We start from the raw sequence: 22969 nt of genomic DNA on the forward strand, positions 1-22969 counted from the left end.
GGCTATCCAGATGTGTTCCTGTGACTCCCTTAACAATTGGGTTGTGGATCCCAGCAGTGTCACATGAGATGGTATTAACTGATAGGAAGACAAGGTATTTAGGACACTATGTCAGGCCAGCAGCCTGCACACCCCATGACTGCCCAAACTCCTCCCTGCTGTAACTCCTCAGTGATTTGGTGCAGTTTGGCACCTGTGGGCACTGAGTGATCACTGCTCATTGCCCTCTTCAGCAGATACTACAGTGCTTGCCCAATCCCTGCCTCTCTGTAATTGTTTTGGGATAGGAGAGTGGAGAGTGGGCATTTGGAGCAAAAATTAGGACTCCAGCATTGGAAAAGAGCAATAGAAAAGGCTGCTGTAGATCTGAAAAGGAATGCTAAAGCCTCTCATCTCCCTAAACGTAGGAGGACCAGCTTAGTTCCTGCGAGAGTGTGTGCCCTCCATGAGCATCTCAGCTGTTGATCAGGAAATTGGAAGAGTTGCTCTGTGGTGATGCCTGCTCTGTCTGTGCTGATGTGTATTCTCTTTGTGCTGATCAAGGAGCAATCACAGCTAACAATTTCAGTGGATAAACACCTTTTGGAGCGCTGAATTGGGTGAGGTGAGTCTTAAATCCCACCCTCACCAACTGTGAGAGCAGAACATGTGCTGCCCATCCAGCTCTTGGAAAGAGGGGAGGTAACAAATTACAGTGCATCTTCTAGAATCATTCCTTGGGCCGCAGCCCTGGAGGCAGCATGCTCCTGTTTCTCTATTATGTTTGCTTGAAAGTGGTTTGCTCCCATTTTGTTCTGACGGGAAGCAGAGGGTGACTTCACCTTTGCTTGGTCGCTACCTGTGGCTGTTGTTCCATACTGGAGCTGCAGAGATGAGGCAATGGTGCATGTAAACCTGTGAGTGCAAGTTTTGGGGCACAGTGAACCCCTCCATGTAAACACACTTGCCAGGGGATGATATATACCCTCCCTTGTTTTGACCATTTTACCAAATCATGGTGGTTAAATCCGATCTAGTCAAAGATGTCCCTGCTCACTGCAGGGGGGTTGGACTAGGTGACCTTTGCAGGTGCCTCCCAACCCAATGCGTTCTATGATTCTAAATCAGGATTTTCCCCCTTGCACTCACTCTGATTCTGGAGGTGTTTAGCGGCAGCTTCACGAAGGGCCGTACAAAGCAGGACTGAGCCTGCGCCCGTCCAGCTCCAGCAGTCCTTGGCGGGGACACCGAGGCACTGGCGCCGGGAAGGGAGCCGGACCCGTTGCGAGCCGGAACGCAGGTTCCGGGCGCAGTTTCCCGGGGTGCGGCCGGCCCTTTCCTGCCGCCCGGGCCCGACACGCAACGGCTCCGCCCGCCGCCCCGTTGGCGTTGGCGGGAGAGGGGCGGGGCAGGCGCCGGGAGCAGCGGCGGCGAGGCTGGGTCGGGCAGGGCGGCGGAGCTGCGGGCAGCGGTGCGCTGGTAGGGGCACTGCAGTGGGGCTGCTGCTGAGGGGGCTCGGGGAGGGGTCTGTCACTGGCAGGTGGCGGGGGGCTGAGGGGTCTGTCACTGGCGGGACGTGGGGAGACCTGCCACGTCCGTGCGGGGCTGTGCTGTGCCACCGGGCACAGATTTCCCCTTGGAGTGCGGCGTGGGGTAGCGTGCAGCGGGACGGGGCACTCGTTGTAGGGCTGGGGGTGCCCGCCACGGAGGCTAGAGGCAGGTGGGTGGGTTGCGGTTGGAGGCACCTGAGGAGCTCCTCACCTTGCCCCTGAGGGGTCCCACCCCGGCACCTTTCTCCGAGCGGGGTGGCCGTGGAACAGGCATGGGCCAGCCTTGCTAGGAGGCAGGGGGCCTCTGGGAGGTGCTGGCTGGCAGGGACGTGGGGCTCATTGGGTAAGGGGGCAGTGTCCGCTGTGGAGCGGCATGGTGCGCTGCTTCCCCTTTGATGGGACCTGGAGAGAGGCTGGGGCTTGGGAACAATGCTCGGGGGATGGTGAGACTGGCAGCAGTGGGGGCAGGCTGAAAGGAGACAGCAGCAGATGTTTTGGGAGTATGCCCCAGGGCTTGGAACATGAGGCTTTGGAGAACATCTTCCCACCTGGGGGATGCAGCCAAGGCCTTGGGAGAGAGGAGAAGAACAAGGAGGTGGCCCTGGCTGCCGAGAAGGAAGGTGTGACCTAGCTGCTGCACATTGGCTCTAACCTGCTTTTTGTGCCCACCAGAGTCCTGGCTGCATTGATTAGTGGTTGTGTAATTAAAGTCTGCAGGAATTCTGAGAACTGTGATGCTTCCCAGTAGCCCTCGCTCACTGTGGAGGGAGGTACATGACACTGCAGGTGACCTTCCCTCCCTCTGTCCCAGCCCTGTGCTGTTGCAGCCCGAGGTCTCCCTGCCTGGGGCTGGTAAGGACTGGTGTGGTCAGAAGCAAATACTGGTGGGAGGTTCCATCTCCAGGCCCTGTGAACTACAGCCACTCTATTTGCTTCTGAAATTCAGTTGGCAAATGTCTGTTGGTTAGTTCCTGAAGAAATTCCCTTTGTATACAGAATTATTAAAATTCATGACTCAGTTTCTTGGTCCATGATCTGGCTTGTAATTGTCTTGAGATTACTCTAGGATGAGCCAAAAACAACAACTGTTGAAGAAAGGATTTGGTACTGATGTGTCAACCTGTGAGAGGAGGTTGCATTCTGGAGTCTTGAAAGGCTCTCTTGTTGAGACCTTAAAAGCAATGCAATGCAACGCAACTCAAAAGTCAGGACGGAATGACCACCTATCCTTGTACTTTATTGTCCCTGGGCAGGCTCCAAACCTTCTGACATTCTGCACAGAGCCAACTCTGGCTGCTTTGCTCACCACAGCAGAGACTTTGTCGCATGCTAGGACTCTCAGTGCCTCAGGGTTATGGTGTACCCAGAAGGACCATGAATTCCTGAAGGTCTTGCCAGCAGTTTTTCTCTCTGTGTATTCCATAGAAGTGCTGCCTAGGTGATTGTGCTACACTGTTTTCAGTTGGGGTGATGTTAGAATTATCTTGAACCATTTGGGACTTGGTTGGTGAAAAGCAGCATCTTTTCATTGGTTGCAGGGCACAGGTGCCAGATTTTTTTTGCATGCTTCAGTCTGCTCAAGAAAATGTTACCAGTCTGCTTGTAGCAGATGCAAGGCCAGGGGTTTGGGTTGCTTGTATACAAAGATCTGGGTGCTGTTGGACCAGTGTGTGGCACTGGCTGAACTGGAATCCCTTTCATGCATTCATGCAGCACTGCAGGAGTAGGTGAAGCAGCCTGTGTTTTAGATGTAGGCAGGACTCTGCTTGTGAGGTCCTGCAGTAACCTTTTTGGGGGACTTGAGGGCTTAGACTGTCTGGATGGAGCAGATGCTGACTGTGGTGGGAGCAGCCATGGGGAGCAACCTACTGGGGAGAGTTGCAGTCTTCTCTGGAGGTGAGCAGGCTGGGTTGCAACCGTTATCACTCAGTTTTTAAGCAGATGCTCTCAGTCTGGAGATTGGGGCAGAGCTGAGCCTTGCAAGCCTCAGCTGGGAATGAAGTTGCCTTGGAGATTGGGCAGGACTTTTACACACAGATTGAGGAGAGATCTTGATCTCTCCCAGTAATCACGTACAGGCTAACCCTCATCTTGTAAATAGACTTTTGTCAGTTTCCCACTGCAATGAGTCTTCTGTCATTAACATCTTCCTGCCTGCAAGCCATTCCTACAGGGAAACACACCAGGAAGGTTAATTGCCAACTGGGGGTTGGAAGTTGGGAAGGATGGGGAAGTGGATTCTCTTTGCCCTATGACTGATGAATGCATGGTCGTTTGTGTACTTTACAGCCTGCCAGGGAAATTATCTGAAGTGACAGGACTTATTCCTTTTCCCTGGGGCTGTAGCTTAGGTGCTGTCCATGTGTCAAGGCAATTCTCTGCAGACAGCTGTCAGAGTGCAAAGTTTAGTAGTAGTTTCCTGCAGATGAGTCAGCAGAAGAGAAATAGCTTGCTGCTGTGGAGTGCAACGATCTTGTGGGCAAAGCAGCGCATGACAGTCACATCTGACTGCCAATGCCTTCCAAGTTCAGAGGGACAATAGGGGAGCCCAGGAGCAGGCAGTGCCACTGGGTAGCCTGGCAGGTCTGGATGTCTGAGAGGCCTTCCTAGTTCATTCTACCTGCTAGTTTTGTGCTGGCTCAGATCTCAGGTGGCAAATGCAGCAGCCTTGGGCTGGAGCATTTACTGGGCTGTTGCAGTCATCTGTTGTTTCACATAGGCTTTAAGTAGCAGGATTTATTTTGTCATGGTGCGTAAATCTGCAGGAGAAAAGCAGTGGAAGTGACAGACCCAGCCCTGTAGATTTGCAGATAATGTTTTCTAATAAATTCCTTGGGACATCAAAACACAAAGAATGGAGACAGGTCAGGACCTCATGCCATCAGTGTGCTTAGGATGCAGAAATAGCTGATCCAATTCTCCAGTGTAATGCAAGGCACCAGTTCTGTGACACCACCAAGCCTAAACAAAACATCTCTACTGTCCGTGGCATCTTGCCTAAGCAAGGTTTATTGTGCCTGTTCTGACCTAGTTCGTCTGCCAGAGGTGTTAGCTTCAGTGTTGTGGTTAAATTCCAGCTCAGATCGTGGTGCAGTTAACTCACACTGAGGGAGAAGTTTTTAATTCCTTCCCCACCTATTTTTCTTTTTTTTGTCTTCCTTTGTGGTAATCAACACTTGTCCTTCTTCCCTCTCAGAAGTAGCTATGTTTCAGTGGGATTCAGTGATTCCCTGATGGGAAGAGCAACTCTTCTCCAGTCTGGAGGTTCCAATCTCCTTGGAGAGCCTGTACAACTCTTGAGGTGAGCTAGCTGGCAGGCCATGCAAGGTGCTTCTTTGGTACAGGGCACACGCCAGAGAAAGAAGTTTCAGAAACAAAGCCCTGGGTGCTTTGTATAGTGGCACAGGGATGGTTTGATTTGCCCATGGCTTGCCCCAGTGGGGGCACTTCTAACTTTGTTCCTTGCAAGCAGTTCCTGATATTCAGCACAGACTCTGAAACACAGGAGGGTGACTAACTAGCACAGTGCTAACATTATACAGCAGGGCTTTTCGTTTGGTTATGCCTGGGCTTTATCTTGGAGGTTTTCAGAAAGAGCTTTGAGAGCTATCTTCTCCTTCCCCTTCCCCATCTGCTGCAAACATAATCAACATTGGAACAGTCAGTGTTGTACACATTTGGGGAAGCAAAGCTGTGTTCTCAAGTGTTAAGCTCAGCTACAGATGCTGGATCCCATTGTTAGTAAGTCATTGTTTGAGATGCTATTTCAGTCCTTTGGGGTCAAAATGAAGCATTCTAAGATTAGTCTCTTTATCACAGCAAATCATGGCTTGTTTTTCAAAACAGTGTGTTCCCATGTTTTAATGATGTGTTTGGTGCTAAGAGGACTTCCCAGGAACACACCAGCCACAGGACAGAGGTTTCAAAGCTCTGAAGAGTGGTAAAATTATTGTGTAATTCCTGCATTAATTTGAGTAATTAGCAGAGCTGCGTCGCTCGTGAGGTGCCCAGGCCAGCTCTCTGGACACTGCAGAGGCTCCTTCAGTAACATCTAGCCTGTAACATCAGAGCAGACAGAGCATATTTACAGCATCCTCAAAGCTGATCTCTCCCATGGTATGTCAGGTGGAGCTGCTGCTGCTGGGCAGCTGGTGCTGTCCGACTGCTGCTGCTTACTTAATGCAAAGCAAATCCATTCACTTAAGCCTTTGTTTGCCATCATTTGACTACACCCTGAGAAGCAGAAATGTGAGTTAGGGTGGAGGAAAGCAGATGGTTTAGTGTGGGAGGGCTTGGAAGAAGCTGTTGGAGATTTCTCCTGGGCTTGGACAGTGCCTCTGTACCACAGTGTCCAAAGTGCAGTGTTGCCCTATGCTGTAACCTGCAGTTCTCTGTCTGACCCTGAGCTCTGCACCCAGCAGCAGCATGCTGGCAGTAACTCAGCAGGGACTGTACTGGTGTGCAGAGAAGTCTGGTTGCTCTGATAGGCTGAGCTAACGTGGGAAGAGCTTCACCTGTTTGCGTGGAGCCTGCCATGTCCATACTTCAGCAGCAAAGCCTCTGCCAGTGCTTTGTGATGTTTTGCTGGGCAGTGGTTCAGAATGATTCATTCAGCCTGTTAACAGATCTTGTAATTCTTCCCAAAGGGAAGGAAAGCAAGTGTCAGAGACCAACAGGTGACTTGAAGCACAGTGAAATTGTTCTGACCAAATAACAAGAAGATCTACTGTTATTTACCCCCATGGTTTCCATGAACACTGGGGGCTACTTGAACCAGAGACAGAGGTCTGCTGGGTTTTGTAAAGTGGGTATTTTCTTCCAGGACCACAGTGGTGAAGTGAATAACTGATACAGAGTGTGCTTGCAAGATGGCACCTTGCAAAACTGGAGGACTATTTGTGTCATACCCTGTGTTCTCACAGAGGCACTCTGGAAGCTGCTGCATTTATAGCACAGATCTTGCTTGAAAGTTAAATGTGTGCCTAAGTAGTTGAAGACTTGGGAGCTCAGGGTTGCAACCTCATTTTGCAATATGTTTATTTGTTGTTAGGAAACAGTAAATTAATTACTGGAATAGGAGGAAACTCAGCAAATGTGACTCACAGGCATGAACGAGGGAGAGAGTGCTGGGTGGCTGATGTGGTTCTGAAATGTCCTTGTGGCTGCTCTTCATTATCAATTTTGTCTTCTCCCCAATAGTTTTTTTGGCTCCCTGCTCAACTGAGATTCTCTTTTCCTGTTCTTAGTGCAGTGTTATGTGTTCCAGAGTAGCCTGGGATATTTATATGCGTGTAGCCCAAAACCAGTTCAGCTGTGTTTGGCCCTAACACTGTTGGTAAGGTATTATCTTGTTGATGCTAGGTGGGGAGAGCAGTAAGTTCACATGTTATTAAACTACATCTGACTCCTTACTTTAGAGCATTCCTTAACCTGGAGTCATTTGTGCTTGAGTAAGTCTGATCATTGAATCTGCTTCATAAAAGCTCTTTCCCAAAGCCCACTCTTGTTCTGTGCTGAACAGCAGGGCTTTGCCCGGTGGCCTTATCTGAGGACAGCCTCAGCTCGTGCCAAGCAGGAGCACTCAGGAGAGACCCTCTGCCAAGGACAGGGGGTAACATTCAGAAGGACATCTGCCCTTCCATGTGCTTCGTGCTTGCCCCACCTAAGGTGTTCCAGCAGACTCACTGCATGTGGGTGGGGAGACGTTTTAAATTCCGCCCGGCTTTTGTTACTAGGGTGTTGAGGCACTCAAGTAAGCATCATTCCTGGGTGGAGGGGTCATGCTGCTCCCAGGAATGGCAGGTCAGAAGTGCCATTTGCTGCGCTGGAGAGCACACTGCGAGTGAGTGAGAGAGAATGCTGCTCCTCAGTTATACATTTTGTAAACCCAGCACCAGTTTCCAGCTCCTGCAGCAGCTGAAAAGGGAATGTTTGCTGCCACACCTTTCCCAAAATCCCTAGCTTTGCTTCAGTTATGTGAGGTGCTGGGCTTCCTAATGCCCCAGGGCCCTTTTGGGAAGGTACAATGACTCCAGCTCACAAGCACAAATAGCTTACTTCCAGATAGCTGTCATGATTTCTGTCCAAAACTGGCTCTGTTCATCGCAGAAGCAGTTCAGCTGAACAACCATTAATTGCAACCTGGTGCATAAAGTGTGCCCTAATGTGGTGTCAGCAGCTGCTTCACCATCGGCTGAGTCACCACTGCAGTGGGAGCAGAGGACAAACAGGGAGCATCCCAAGGTGTCCCCACTGAGGAGATGCAGCTTGGTCTTACACAAAAAACAAAGCAAACATCAAGCCCACTAGTTAAAGTTATGACCATGAGTCGCAGCCCTTCCCTCACCATTACCCTTCTGCTTAAACCTGCTTCTTCCTCTCCAGGATTTCACAGGGGTGCAGCACACTCACCAGCTGTCTTGGGGAGGAGAGACAGAAGAGTAGTGTTTACGTTCATCAGAATGAGAGCTGGGGGAGGGCTGAATGTAGATTGGGCATGCCTTCATCCTTAGTTTGCTTTCCAGATGCTAAAATAGCATAATTATTCTTGTAGTAATGATTTATGACTTGCATTGCAACTCTTGTGTGAGCTTCTCTCCAGCCAGCTGATTGCTGCACACTTCTCTCTGCAGAACAGCCCCGAGTTACAGTGATTCAGTATTCCCACCAGGCACTGTTTGTCAAGCCTTGGCAGCTGATGCCAAATACAACTGGCTAAGCCCCTTGTTAGGTGGCTGTGTCTTTGCACTGACCTTCTGTGCACTGTGCTGCTGTTGACTAACTCTGCTTTGGAAGAGCTGAGAAATCTCTCCTTTTTCTACTTCTTTTTGATTCCCCCCCTCTCCTTCGTTTTGTTGCAGGTCTTACTGGTCGTGCTTGGCAAGATGGAGCCTCCGACATCCTCCAGGCTGAATTCCCGGAAGAGAAGAAAAGATGGATCTGGCCCCAACGGAGCCACGGAGCTGGATGGAATCCCGACCAAAATGTCCAGACGCTCACTCGTAAGCAAGCAGAGACGGGAGCTTTGGGTGCTTGTGAGATTAGGACATCCAGACCTAACAGCAGAAAGAGAAATGTGGTGGTTTTAATGTGGACACAGAAAGCAAGTGGTGGGTGGGAAGAAGCAAATGACAGCAGTTACCGTTCTTGTAAAGCCAGTTCAGAGTCTTCCTTTGTTCAATACCAGTAATGTACTTACAACATGGGCTTAAATTAGGTCTGAGGCAAGCATGCTAAGCTGCTTTTGTGGTGTGTGTGGCTTGTTTGTAGCCATTTAAGCTGAACCCAAACACGAGGTTCCAGCATGCACAGAGATAGCCATGCAGAAGTAAGCATTAGTTTCTCACAGGTGGGTTTACTGACGTGACCCAGCAGGAGGGAGAAGTACTCCAAACAAGCATGTAACAACTCGGGCACCTTGCAGTCCTGTTCAAGTCAGGGGAACTGCAGGAGGGTCTGAAGTCTATAAAGCATCTGCAGAAGCAATCTATTGATCTATTGAACCTGTGCTGTGAAACAGTGGGAGGATAATGGTTAGTTTGATTCTCTTTGGCAGGAGATTGCATTTATGTTGCTGATACTTTGGGGATGTTAAAGGGGGGAAAGAAGCAACCCAAAAAAGCCAAGACTAAAACAAAGAAGGGGAAAAAAGAAAATAAAAAACAAAGAAAGGTTTTCTTCTTCTAGATCAACATTGGGATGGCTTTAGGAAGCTGAAAGCAGCAGAGTCTCTTTTCAGAGCCAGTGTCTAACTGGCTCTGTGCCAGTTAATGCTAGTGTAAAGAGCTGACTTTAACTTGTCCTTGCTGATACATTGCGATGATTGGCTTTTTTACAGCCCTTCTCTGCCTCTTCCTTTTGCTCTCCTGCATATCACGTGTGCTGTGGTTGCTCTTCCCTTATCTCTGTCAAAAGCCACTTAGGATCCCTGCCACACCATGCTGGGGTCATAGTCCTTGGCAGAATGTGGTGATGTGTTGCCGCCTTCGCTGTGATACAAACGTTCTGCTCTTCAGGAGTGCTTCAGTCCAGGCCCAGAGCATTTGGCAGATAGTGTAACAAACTGAGAGCAACACCAGCAGTGGGAACTGGGGAGGCAAGTGTTGGGAATGGAGACTGGAGCTGTTGTGTGACTTATCCCACAGAGCCTTTATATCCTTGTCTGCTGCCAGAAATCCACCCTGTCCCTTTTAAAGACCCCATATGTTTCAGTAAGGAAAGAGAAGTGGTCAGGTTATTCTATGGAAATCACTTGCTCTTCATGTTGGTATCTGTCCTGCTAGAATCATAGAATCAGTCAGGGATGGAAGGGACCACAAGGATCATCTAGTTCCACCCCCCTGCCGTGGGCAGGAACACCTCTCTCTGAGCAGCACAAGCTACTTTCTACACTTCCAGGCCACATTTATTTTAGTCACAGACCTCGTGATGAAAGGTTTCTTTTCTCTTTCTTCTGTGGAAGTGTTATTTATTGTGGCAAAAGTAATAGTGTGGCCAAACTGTGACATTACCTTGGAGTCTTTACCACTCCTGGCTAAGCAGCTGGCTGGCAGAGTGCTCCTGAAGCAGCAGGGCTCAGCAGCAGAGGGTGGTAATGAAACTGCTGAACGTTAGCCTGTTGTATTGTGCACATCAGGTTGAGTCCTGACCCTCACACACCCTGCAGAGCAAGGACAGGACTCTGGCAGGTGCTTTTAAGGACATTTCTCAGTGATCCTCTGATAATTTTGATAGTTGGGGTTTTTTTTTAATGCTTTTATTCCTAACTTCATATCAGATGTATGCTCACTAAGCTACAAATAATTTGGTTTTCCTCACAAGTCTCTGATATAATGGCAGTGATGACAGCAAAGACCTACTGGCCTTACCTGACAGTAAGGATCCTGATAGAGGAGGAGGTGTATGAAATGCAGGTACTACAGCCTCAGTAAGTTAAAGGAGATTGTCAGCAGCATCACTTTGGTTGAGTGTCCTGGTCAGTGGTTGCTTTCCTGTGCACTTCACTTTTAGCACTCTAATAAGGAATGACATAAACAATTATAGAAGCTGTCTTTCTGGTCGCAGTGGTGCTGGGCACCATGGCAAGATGCTGCAGTGGGCAGGAAAGCCAGAGAGGAAACTGCTGATTAGCTTTCTGCAGCATGAAGGTATTATTATAAAGATCTTGTGGCTTAGGAAAGAAACATCCATTGCTGCCCCACACCTTCCTGCCAGAAGGAAACCGGACTGTTTGTGCTGTTAGGGGAAGGGCAGATGTTTTGTTGCCATTCAGAGGAGTCCAGAGGCATACCTGGACTTCAGCTGTTGATTATCATACTCCTGTGGTCAAGGTAGTAGATTGGAGGGAGGCAATTTCCTGCAGCATTTGGAGATAATCTGCCACAAATCAAGGTCAGTCTCTCACTATGGCTCAGAAGTGGGTGATGACACACAGATACCCTTGGGAAATTGTTCTGCTGTTAGTATTGCTCTTCTGCTCCTCCATACTGAAATTGAGGAGCTGTTACAATTTGTACAGCACAGCAGGAGCACTCAGACACAGAGAGTGATGGTCTTGCCCAGGTGGACATAGCTGGAGCTGCAGCAGTGAGGTGTGATGAAGCTTGGCTTGTGCTGCTGTGAACTGCTGTTTATCAAGTCTGGCTTTACCAGCTGCACAGTTGAGCCTCCATTTCTCTTGGGTGCAGTGTGACTACCAGCATCTTAACTCTGCATTTCTCTCTCTTCCCCTATAAACTCAGGCTAACCACCTCACAGGGCTGGTTTGAGGTTTATAACTTATTAGTCTTTTAGTACATGTGTTTGAATCATGCTGAGGCACAGTGAATCACTGAGTGCCTAAGACACTGCAGTGGAAGTGCTGCTGTTAGGTTCTGCTCTCAGCCTTGTATTCTCACAGCTAACTTCTCTGGCTCTGCAGGGGCTGCGGGAACCGGCTCCTTTCTCAGATGAAGTGGAAATCGATTACAGCAAGCCATACATCAGAGTCACCTATGAAGAAGCAATGAGAGGAACCCCTTGTGAGTGGAAAAAAAAGCAGATTGGAAGGGGATTGTATAAATGGGACAGGGTGGGGAGGCATGATTGTGATAGCTTCAAGACCAAACCAACCTTGTGCGTGTCAGACCAGGTTTGCAGCCAATGACTGACTTAATGCTTCGGTGATTAGATAACTGTTCCCATCAGAAACTGAGCCTGCCAGTACGACTGAAATTGGAGCTCGTGTGTGTGAGGAGCTGTACTTTCACCAGTAAGGCTATTTGAGGCAAATAGATGTTTGTGGTTTAGCTTTTCCTCTGTTGCTGACAGCTATGGAGTAGTAGCAGAGCTGAACATTTATCTGTACTACTTGGTCTGAGGCATCTTTAAGTTAAGCACTTTAAAAGTCATCTTTTCTGAGACTTGAAATGGGCAAGTAAAACCAACATATGTATTTTTCCAGAACATCCTGTTCTAGTCTGGATTTGAATTAAAGACAGTGTCATTCAACACAGTAGGCCAGCCCCATGACTAAAATGTGTCCTTTTATTCTCTAAAATCAGGCTGTAAGAAGCACTCTGTTCTCTGCAGGTCCAAAGGGGAGGCAGAGACAGGATTGATGCCTGCAAGATAGCTGCCCTCACTTGCCAAACAGAGTGTGCAGATAGTGCTTGGCCTCCTACTTGGCCTCTGTGTTATGGCTACAAAGACAATCTAAATGCTGTACTAATACCTACCTGACTGCTGCTGAGAGATGAACCAGCTGAGGCTGAGACCTAGGCAGTGCTTTCCTGCCAGAGGTTCTGGAAATCCAGTGCATTTCACAGTCTGCATTAACTTCCCAGCTGAAAGTCTCCATAACCTGCACAAAAGTCTCTGATTTCAATGGTGATGGCCCTCCTGCCAGCTAAGGCTAAAATTCATTGCCTGCTTTCTTGTTGCTGTTTGTGTCTGTGCTCACACACCGTAGCTGCTGCAGCTACGGAGGAAAAGGGAAGGGTGTCCCAGACAATTCCCAGAACATGACTGTATTTTAATAAGGGCCTGCTAGGACCAGCTCTCTTCTGGCAGCTTTGGTGGGCCTCTAGTCACACCACTTTCTATCTGCCTGAATTTAGCCAGGAAGCAGCAGGCCGTACCCAAGTGTGTCATATACCTAGAATGTGTGGCTTTCTCTTACCAGCAGCAAGAGGACTGCTGACCTGTATGGTTCCAGAAGATCAGAAATGAGGGAGCCTCCTACTGTTGTGTGGCATTGCTGGACTGTGTCACTTCACCTCAGAGATCTAAGCTGTAATTTCTCCAGGCCAAGATGGCCTGACAAAAGTTTTGTTCCTACTTATTTATCTGTAGATCGAGCTGATAGTGCCAGCGCTTCAGCAGAATTGTATCAGCTTTTCTTTTAGCAGTCCAATTGTTGTTTGGATAGAGCCACATACTCATTGGTCTGGAGGAGCTGATTATGCTGGTGGGGAACTGGAAGTCTGGTCCCTCATCTAGACTTAAATCTTTGGCAGCAGGAAGCAGAGGAGGATGCCAAGAAGGTCTCAAGAAGCCATTTGGGCTGTCAGGGGGAAATGGGGCACCTGTGAAACATTTGGGCCAGTCGCTCTCTAGTAGCTTACTGACTGTGCAAAAAGTTAATGCTGCATTTGGACTTCTGTGGGAGGGGGATGTTCAGAGTTTGCTTTCTGCTTGGTTTCCCTTCATCTTGTGTTCAGTGGATGTGCCTTTGAACATGGTTGTATTTCAGCTCTGTTCTCAGCTGCATTTGATTCCGTGTGGGAAGGCAGAGCGCCAGCCGTTTCTCTTCCCAAATCTTTCCTGGCTATGGCTCTGCGTTCTGCCAGTTTTCTGCAACATCCTCACGAGTTTCAGAAGGTCCCCAAATGCAGACATGAGCAGCAGCTGCTTCTCCAGGAAGGCATCTTCACAAATGTCTCTCTGTCCCTTTGGCACAGTGGATCGCCCCGTCAGAGTTTATGCCGATGGAATATTTGATTTGTTTCATTCCGGACACGCCCGAGCCCTGATGCAAGCCAAGAACCTCTTCCCAAACACATACCTCATTGTTGGAGGTAAGGAGTGACCTGGTTGACTTTGACTGTTGTAGGAGTACAGTTCACCTTCATCTATGGCTGTGCATACAGATGGCACAGCAGGGATTTTGTCCTTATGGTCTCAGTGGTTCTCGCTGCAAACGTTTGTCCCAAATGTTGTTGGAGTCTTACCGCAGTACGTTGGATGTGTCTGCAGAAAGATGTCCTGTACCAAATGGGAGCTGAAGGAAAAGACTTTTGATCACACTGTTCTAATTTGACCTCTCTGTTTAGTTTAGGCAGATAATGGTGAGTTGCACATATAAAAATAGATGTGGGACAGTTAAGCATCTGCCTGTTGAATGAGACAGATGATGAATATGTAACAGCCCTTCTGCGACAGGTTGAGCTTTGTGTTACCTTTATTGCCCTCCAAGTCACTCCCCTGTTCCAGCTCTCTGCTGCGAATTGCTTATGGCTGATTCCAAAGAGGTACCTGCTGGGAGCACAGAGGTCACAGCACTTCTTGGGCATGTGCCTGGCACATGAAAGTCAGTGAGGCCTCATTTCTCCAAATAAAAGTTCCCAGGTGTCTGTTAGGCTCAGTAGTCTTTAGCTGATGCCAGGAATATCCTGCTGACTGAGGGGATCTGGAAGAAGTCTTTCAATCAGGCCTTCTTCAGGAATATAAAACAGAAAAAAAGAAATCCTTTATTCTGGCTCCTGCAATGCCCTGTCCAGGCAGTGCCTCTGTGCCTGTACCTTCACCCACCTTAAAGACATGTCAGGTTCTGCACATTGTCCATCAGGAGGTGACCTCTGCTCAGGCTCCATAACAACGTTAAGGTATCAGAGCTGAGAATACCTTGAACTAGTTTTCTTAACTGCCCTTATCTTCCTGAAGCAAAATGAAACTCTGATGCTGTGATAGAACAATCATGATGTCGTTGTGTGGTTTGTTTCCTTACCACAGTTTCACTCACTGCTGAGGGCATTTTTGTAGTGATACTTTTTGTGTGCTACAGCAGTGTCTAGAACGGGAAGGGAGTGGTGAGAGCTGAAATAGCTGTTCCAACCTACAACACATTCTGAGTTTAGGAATCTTGCAGGGGGAAAGACATCCCTGTGTCCATAAACATACACCAAACAGGAAATTAACTTCAGATCAAGCTATTACCAGGTTAATGTAGCAAGGTGTGTATCCTTGCTCCTTGCCTCTGATAGTCTGGTGAGGAGGTGAGGGCAATGAACTGCTCTGCTTGCACCAGGAACTGAGATGAGAGGCCACAGCCCAAGTGAGCATTAGCTCCAAGCTGGGAGCAATCTCACTCACTTTTTATCATGTTTGTTTAGAACATAAATACATCCAATACCAGTGAGCCTGGTAATGCCTTGTTTACTTTTGAGTCTGATAGCCAAATGAAACTCCCTCTTTCTCAATGTCTTACATTGCAGATTATGAAGAGCTGTTTGTTTACTTTCTCATAGAACATAATTAAGCTAACTTGATTTGCTGTGAACTTACCCTTTGTTTTAATGCAGCTCTCCAAGAACTAGACTGTGGAATGACATTTTATGAAGTTGGAAGCTTAAGCAGTGGGTTGTTTTTTTTTCTTATGGGCTTCAGTTTCCAAGACAAGGATTAAAAGAAGATTTTTACCTGATAGGCCCCCAGATGCCATCTCACAGGATGCCAGGGGCTGGAAGGGAACTCCAGAGGTCATTGAGTCCAACCCCCCTGCCAGAGCCAGGACCATAGAATCTAGCACAGGTCCCACAGGAATGCATCCAGATGGGTCTTGAAAGTCTCCAGAGAAGGAGACTCCACGACCTCTCTGGGGAGTCTGTTCCAGCGCTCCTGGACCAGGAGAATCTCCTACATGAGAGCTCTCTTCTGTATTAGCTGGGCTTCTTGATAAGCTTTGTAGGATCTAGAAACCTTGAGGGCTTGGGGTGTAGCTTGGTCAGAAATCTCCCAAACAGCCTGCCTAGAACTGAGTTCAGTGCCCTGCGGACTCCCTGTTCCTGGAGCTTTGTGGCTGGAAGAGCTGGGTTTGGAAGCGCCAGCACCGGCCACTGTCAGCAGCTGGCATTGCCTGGTTTAGCAAGGATGTGCGCAAGGCCTTTTTACTGTAAAGCACTGGCTAAGTATCTCAGGCTCATTCTTCTCTGCCTGTTTCTTCAGTCTGCAGTGATGAGCTAACCCATAACTTCAAGGGCTTCACGGTAATGAACGAGAACGAGCGGTATGATGCTGTGCAGCACTGTCGTTACGTGGATGAAGTGGTGAGAAACGCGCCGTGGACGCTCACTCCTGAGTTCCTGGCAGAGCACAGGGTAATTTGTGACAGCTGATCTGTTATGCATTTTGATGAGCCTCTGCCTCTGCTTCCTGTTTACAGCAAGAATTCACCCATGGGGTGACCTCTGCCTGAGGAGCCCCATTTCTGTTGAAACTCCTGGAGTAGAGGATGAGCTGGGTTATGGGTATTGAGTGGGTTTCTTGGGATGCTGGAAGTGTTTGGGGAGCTGGAAGGTAATGTTAAAAAAAGGCTGAGACTGTGACATGGTGAAAAACCCTGAGAGAGTTCTCACTGTTCCTGCTGCTTACAGACTGGTGTGAAATGCAGTAGGAAGGGGATAACACAGGTTGCAGGGGATTTCTGGAGGGCGTCTGGTTCAACCCCCTACTTACAGTGAGAGCAGCTTAGATTTCCATCAGCTTCCCTGCAGCAGGAGACCAAGCAAGCTGTCTTGAGAGGCTTTTATCAGTTGGTAACGTGAAATGCAAGGAGTCTCTAACATCTGTTGAACTGCTTTAGGAGGGGAAGGAGTCCTCAGGGGCGTTTTAGTTCAGCCTTGTTGCCATTAACAAGACCTGTCTCTGTGGAGCTCCAGACAACTGTGTCCTTAGTCCCAGCCTTTCCTCTCTGCGGTGTGCTTACAATTGATACGCTATTGTCAGCGAGAACTTGGAACTGCTCTGTGCTGCTTTATAATACAGGAAAGTGCCTTGCTGTGCTCTGTGACACCTCTGTGTGGAGGTGTTGAGCAAAAGTTCATCCTTTGACAGAAGGCAGGAGGCCTGCACATTCAAGATAAAACGTTGACTCATGTTGCTTTCTTAATTTCCAGATCGACTTTGTTGCTCACGATGATATCCCCTATTCTTCTGCTGGCAGTGATGATGTTTATAAACATATAAAAGAAGCAGGTGGGTCTGGATCAGATTCTCCAAGGCTTCCTCTCAAAGTCTGCTGTAGTTTCTCCTGTGCTCCTGTATTGCAGGAGTACACCTGGGAAGTGGTGGTGCCTCTCTGGGAGCCTAGGAGGCTCTGAGGGCAGAATGAGGCACAGCTTGGGGCCATACTTTGTAAGGCTAGGACTGTACCATATCCCAGGCCAAGCACTGCCCAGCTTCCAGTCTAGTTATTGTGACTGAATTAACAGCCACCTTTTGAAAAAAAATCCTATGGTGTGCCTTAAAGATTGTCACAAATTAAGAATCTCACGGGCTTAGCAAAGCAGCTCCTCTAGCTATCTGCTGTAAAGTTCAGTGGGGGTGCAGCTGATTTAAATGTGTCCAAACCCAGCCACCAGAGTTTGTTATATTTCCACCCAATAAACTGTAATGACCCCTTGTCCTGTCCTTATCACTATACTACTCTATGTGCTGTGGATTATAGTCGAGTCTTTAAGCCAGCTGCAGTGAAGAGCTTTTCACTGGAAGACATAGTAGTTTGATGCGATTGTGCCATGGTTTGATCTTACTTAGGTCTTCCTTACACTCCAGAAAGGAGGACACTGGTGGTGTACATTCAAAGACAAAGATGTGGTAGTGTGAGGGCAGTTAGGAAATGAGCTCTTGGCAGGAGAGGGCGTTTCCTAAGAGAGGCAGGAGCAGCTTTTTGCCATATCTTGCTTACAGCTGTCCTGGATCCTGTTGCCCAACTTTAGGCATGTTTGCACCAACTCAGAGAACTGAGGGGATCTCGACGTCAGACATCATCACGCGGATCGTGCGGGACTACGATGTCTATGCCAGGCGGAACCTGCAGCGCGGCTACACAGCTAAAGAGCTCAACGTCAGCTTCATCAACGTGAGTTGAAGTGTGCCTGTCCACAGGCTGCCGAGGCAGAATCTCACAGGGTGTGGAGGTGTAGAGTCCTGATAGCATGGTCCTGACATATGCCAGTAAAAGGCCAGTCTGCAGAGCTAAGGAGTTGCACCGAACTGGTGTCTTTGGAGTAGCAATTAGACGACTTCTGCCCCTGCCTCTGGGACCTAGCCAGAGGAACTGAGGTTTTGCTCATAGTGCTCTGCTGTCAGAAGTGGCTGTGGGTGACATTTTGCCTGTTGAAAGAGCTGGAGACAGAGCATGTGGCAAATCGTGTGTTTTCGTGAATTGAATGAACTGTGGGTTGTCGTTGGGAGCAGCTGCTGTGCCTCACCACTCTCCTCTTTCCTCAGCCACCTTCTTAAGGTAGAGTCATTTGTTAGGATAAAATCTGATCCTGGTCTCACCGTACTGTCCCCTTTGGGGAGCTGCAGGAGCAGCAGTGCTTGGGTGGGAGAGAAGGACATGCTGTGATCCTGTGCCGAGTAGCTCTATCCCATGAGCAGAATACATGGCAAAAGGCACTTCTGATGTTGGGAGCAGTAAACATTCGGACTGTTGTCACTGAGATACCGTGCCTGCTTTTTAAAATGCTATCAAATACAAAAATAAGAGAAGTCGCAGCTGCTTGATCTCTGGCATGTAATGCTGCCTCTGTTTAAAAACACCCCAGAGAAAGACTTGTGCAATTGTGATAAAGCAAAGAGGCCTTCAGCAGGTTGCTCAAATCTAATCTGCATATTATATAAATATTTCCCTCCTGTTAGATAGTGCTTTTCTCTGGGCTTAGTCTGGCTCTGCGTGCTCTGCCAGTGCCTGTCAGGAAGTATCTTACAGCCCCACTGTGTCTGCCATTCAGTCTAGAGAAGGAGTGTCACTGAAGTGAAGGAGAAGTGTCACAAGACTAATGGACTTGCTGGGTCTTAAGTTCAGTATAATAACACAAAGCCGAGGCGATCGTCACTCAGATCTGGGGAGCTGTGTTCTCATCCACCACTTACTCTACAGGAGAAGAAATACCACCTCCAGGAGCGTGTGGATAAGGTGAAAAAGAGAGTGAAGGATGTAGAGGAGAAGTCAAAGGAATTTGTCCAGAAAGTGGAGGAGAAGAGTATCGATCTCATTCAGAAGTGGGAAGAAAAGTCCCGGGAGTTCATCGGCAATTTCCTGGAAATGTTTGGCCCGGAAGGCGCATTGGTAAGAAGCCACTCTGGGAAAGGGGGAAAGAGGATTTTGGAGAGCTCAGCAGGCATTGTAGGGCTTCTGCAACCTGTGGTTTGCAGAGCAAAGGTTTACAGTTTGTTGTAGTGCTTGATGTGCCACCAGCCTCCAGATTCATAGAATGGTTTGGGTTGGGAAGGACCTTAAAGATCATCTAGTTCAAATACGCCTGGAATTGGCAGGGACAACCTCCACTAGAGCAAGTTGCTCAAGGCCTTATCCAGCCTGGCCTTGAACACCCCCAGGGAGGGGGCATCCATGGCCTCCCTGGGCAACATGTTCCAGTATCTTGCCACCCTTCTCCCAGGCTTGGGCAGCCTGTTTCCAGGGAGCCCTCACCCTTGCCAACTGGCCTGTAAACTGCAGCTTGTGTCCTGCAGGTCACTGAGCAATGGAGAGACTGGCAATAACTGTCACCAGCTTGGGATGAGTCTGAAGCTAGTTTTTGCCAGGGTCTCCTGTGCTGTGGGTAAATACCACAGGCATTTGGTGTTAGAAGTGCTTGAAAATGAGTGATGATTGCTCTAGGCTTTGGGAACTACATGCAGTGCAATGTCTGGGCTTTTTCTGCTCCTGTATTGCCCAAAGCATTGAAGGGACACAACTCAAAATGCTGCCCAAGCTGTAAGTAGTATCCATTTCCACCGCTGTTTGAGCCATGCTGACTGTCTTCCTGCTTCCATTGCTAGAAACACATGCTGAAGGAGGGCAAGGGCCGGATGCTGCAGGCCATCAGCCCAAAGCAGAGTCCCAGCAGTAGCCCCACGCACGACCGCTCCCCATCTCCCTCCTTCCGCTGGCCCTTTTCAACCAAGACTCCTCCTTCCTCACCTGCCAACCGCTCCAGGAACGAGTCTGCGGTCACCTATGACATCAGTGAAGATGAAGAGGATTAAGCTACCGGCTGGGATTTACTGCGAACCGCTAATCGCCGAATCCTAAGTCTGGATCCACTGGGGAACTCTAAATGAGCAAGGGAGCCATAGAGCAGGGCTGATGGTGAGCACAGGGCCTTGGAGGCACCCATTGCTCTTAGCAAGGGCTGCTGCCTGGAAGCACATTCAAACCTCCTCTCCCTCCTCCTCCCTCAAACCCCTTTTTGTTGTTTACGTTCTGGTGGTTCCCAGGGGGCAGATGGGGTTTTTATATTTTAAGAAAATACCCTTTTAAAAAGTGTAAAGAATAGCACTGGAGTGTGGCTTTTGTTTAGGTTTCTTTTCCCTTGTTAAACCTCCAGGCAGGAGGGAGAGTGGGAAGACCCATCTGTCTCTCTCTTTCCTTCAGCCCCTCTGTCTTATTCCCCCCACCTCCAGGCAGTGTCCATACCTCTACCAAACAAAAGACCCCCCTCGGTTCCGCAACCAGCGTGACCTCAAGAGCACACAGCAAGCGATAGTGTAAAGAGGCTTCTAGGAAATAGAGACATCTCTGCTGCACCAGAGCTGATAGCAGCCTGTTCAGCAGAGTCTCTAGTACTCATGCCCCTCGTAGCTGAGCTCCCCAGTGTGTGGCTGTGAGGACGTGCTGGGCGGAAGGCTGCTGGCTTAGCACGCAGGAGCTACGCCCTGGAAGAACTCCTAGCACCGTAGAGGCGCACAGCCAGCATTCACAGGTCCAGGTTGTGTGGCAGCTGCAGGGGAAAGGCCTTCCCAGCTAACCATAAGAAGAATGCTACATCTTGAGCTAAATTCAGTCCTCAGTTGCTGTTGGAGAGAAGAGAATGAATCTTTGCTTCAGGGCACTTGTTTGTGCATTTCCTTGGGCATGGGAGAGTCCAGGTAGAAAGAAGCTCCTTGTCCCAGTCTCTGGTCTGTACTAGGTTTTGCTGTCTGTCCAAATGGCCCCTCAACACTGTGCTCTGTGCGTGTTTGTGTTTCAGTTGCTGTGCTCCCAAGGGGCTGGAGCAGGCCTTTGCACTGGTACCATGAAGTTGCTGCTGTAAGGACAGAATGTGAATTGGTACAGCCAGTTTGCTGTCTGTGTTTGTGTCTGCAACTGGAAGGGTTCTTGTCCCATATGACAGTTACCTGCCCTGGGCAATGTCAGTACCCACTTACAGTGCCCCTTGAGGCAGGCCAGGAATTGCTCAGAGTGCTGCAGCTTTTTAAGATGTTAACCATCTAACCTGATCATTTGAAACCATGGTCCAAGTCGTGCCTGCTGCTGTGTCTGTAACCGACACTTTGGAGCTTTGCAGCCTGCAGCTTCCTGTGGGCAGTTGCCCTCCCCATGCTGCCTGTGTCTGCACAGAGCAGGCCAGGGCACTGCTCTGTGCACAGGTCCCAGCAGCCAGCGCTGGAGGGACAAGCTGTGAAGCTCCCACTTGCTTTTCTGCTTGGGTTTGCCTGGGATGCCTGTTGTCTCTGGGTGGAGCTGCTGGGCTGAGCTGCCTGTATCCTGCAATGCTGGGAGCAGAGAGGACGACTTGGAGTCTGGTCAGCAATACTGCAGGGGGATCTGCAGAGCGAGGTGCAAGGTTCAGGGAGCTGTGGGTGCAAAGGAGGCAAAGCATCGGTGCTGCCACGGGTTCTGCACAGTGCAGTGCTTCCAGGGGATACAGGGATCCTGCGGTAGGAGCAGGCTGCCACTTCTTTCCAGCTTTTATCTTGCTAATCCTTTGTCACCATGCCCAAAGGGCTTGAGAGAACTCTGTGTTTCTGCTGAGGCCAGAGCCAGTACGGGAAAGGGCATCTTGGGGTTTCCTCATCTGCCACTTGGACATCTCAGCAGGAATGTGCAGTGGCTCTGGGAGTGTGGCCTGGCTGCTAGGAATTTTAATCTGTAAGGAACAAATAATGGTCACTTGGTACAGTTTTTGATCCCCTGGTTTATGAGTGGTAGAGCACTTACTTTGTATCACCCACATTCCCTCTTCCCTCATCTTCCCCACCTCCCCTTCCTCACCCTTCCCTTGGTGTGAATGTTGTGTTGCTTTCCCGATCACAAAGACCAGGCTCCTTTCGAGCCTGACTACTGTTTCAAACACAAGTTATGCAACAGTGTTCTGTGAGTGTGGATAACAAATGGTGGTTTGTTCTGGAGAGACCTTAATGTACTTCTCGGGCTCTCTGCAAAACCTGGGGTGCTTGGTAAGAAGTCAGCTGTGGTTTTACATGTAGCTTGGAATAACAGAGCTGTATCTTGTAACCAGTAATCCTTGCTTCCTCCTTGCACTTAAATTAAATTGAACACTCAGATCCCAAACTACTCTTTGTTGTTTTGGTTTGTGATTTTTCTTGTTTCTTCCTGGATTGCTGGACCAGCTTCATCTCCAGCACTGCCTTGTCCTGTCAGGAGTAGGACAGAGCTTGATTTTGGGGCAAAACATGTGAGCCAAATTCTCCAGGAATGTCACGTTTCCTGAAGATGTACCCAGTGCTGCTGCTTCAAGGCAGTCCTGCACACTCTGAACACATCCTGCACTCTACAGGAAAAGCATCCAAAAGAGAGATGCTTGAATCAAGCCCAGAGAGAGTGGGAAAAAGAAACCTTCACTAGCATGCATTGAAGAATCCAGAGGCATCAACGCCTGCAATAGCCTTTATTCCATTCCTCTGTAGATCTGGGGTGTGAGGCTGCTGGCCACCAGCAGCCAGACCCTAGGAGAGGAATTTGTGATGGCAAAGAATAGCAGCAGCAGAGCAAAGCTGAAATGTGCCAAGGATGCTGGTAAAAGTAAGACATAAAGACTGTGGCACATAACCAGCATATTGCTCAGAGCGGTACAAAAGAAGCTCTTTAATCTCTTGAGAAAATCCTGGCACACACCTGCACTGACATGATTTTGTGTGTTTTACAGGGAGTTGGGACTTTGTGTGGCACAGTTCTTGTAACCAGAGGCAGATAAGTACTGGAGCAGCAAATACACTTGGCGGTAGCAGTGACCTTAGTGGGACTGATCCCTGTGCCTTGCCCTCAGGGTGGACATCTCATTGCTAAGGGCTCTCTGGTGTAAAGGTGTGGGTTTGCTGCCTGCTGCAGGTAAGCAGGGTCTGGTAGTCTGATGTAGGGGAAATGAATCCTGTATTTTGCTGCTTGCTTGGGTGTTGCCTCTTGGCAAAGCCATGAGATCACAGGGCACCTG

General features: G+C 49.0%; 2 protein-coding genes across 3 annotated transcripts; one reads left to right on the forward strand and one right to left on the reverse strand.

The window, feature by feature from the left end:
• Nucleotides 1-1157: 1157 nt before the first annotated feature.
• Nucleotides 1158-1803, reverse strand: LOC128897669 (basic proline-rich protein-like). Its single transcript, XM_054166563.1, has 2 exons — nucleotides 1741-1803; nucleotides 1158-1667 (listed from the first exon to the last, which is right to left on the reverse strand). The coding sequence occupies exons 1-2, from the start codon at nucleotides 1801-1803 to the stop codon at nucleotides 1158-1160; spliced, it is 573 nt and encodes a 190-aa protein (XP_054022538.1).
• Nucleotides 1365-22082, forward strand: PCYT1A (phosphate cytidylyltransferase 1A, choline). Of its 2 annotated transcripts, XM_054166437.1 has the most exons (9): nucleotides 1365-1458; nucleotides 8390-8530; nucleotides 11449-11548; nucleotides 13469-13585; nucleotides 15732-15883; nucleotides 16682-16760; nucleotides 17504-17646; nucleotides 18673-18861; nucleotides 19575-22082. In XM_054166437.1, the coding sequence occupies exons 2-9, from the start codon at nucleotides 8414-8416 to the stop codon at nucleotides 19779-19781; spliced, it is 1104 nt and encodes a 367-aa protein (XP_054022412.1). In that variant the 5' UTR covers nucleotides 1365-1458; nucleotides 8390-8413; the 3' UTR covers nucleotides 19782-22082. The 2 variants fall into 2 exon arrangements, with proteins under 2 accessions (XP_054022412.1, XP_009901800.2); XM_009903498.2 differs by lacking the exons at nucleotides 1365-1458; nucleotides 8390-8530; nucleotides 11449-11548 and having other exon boundaries at nucleotides 13070-13585.
• Nucleotides 22083-22969: the final 887 nt, after the last annotated feature.

This window comes from Dryobates pubescens, chromosome 13, assembly GCF_014839835.1.
Source record: "Dryobates pubescens isolate bDryPub1 chromosome 13, bDryPub1.pri, whole genome shotgun sequence".
Classification (NCBI taxonomy): Eukaryota; Metazoa; Chordata; class Aves; order Piciformes; family Picidae; genus Dryobates; species Dryobates pubescens.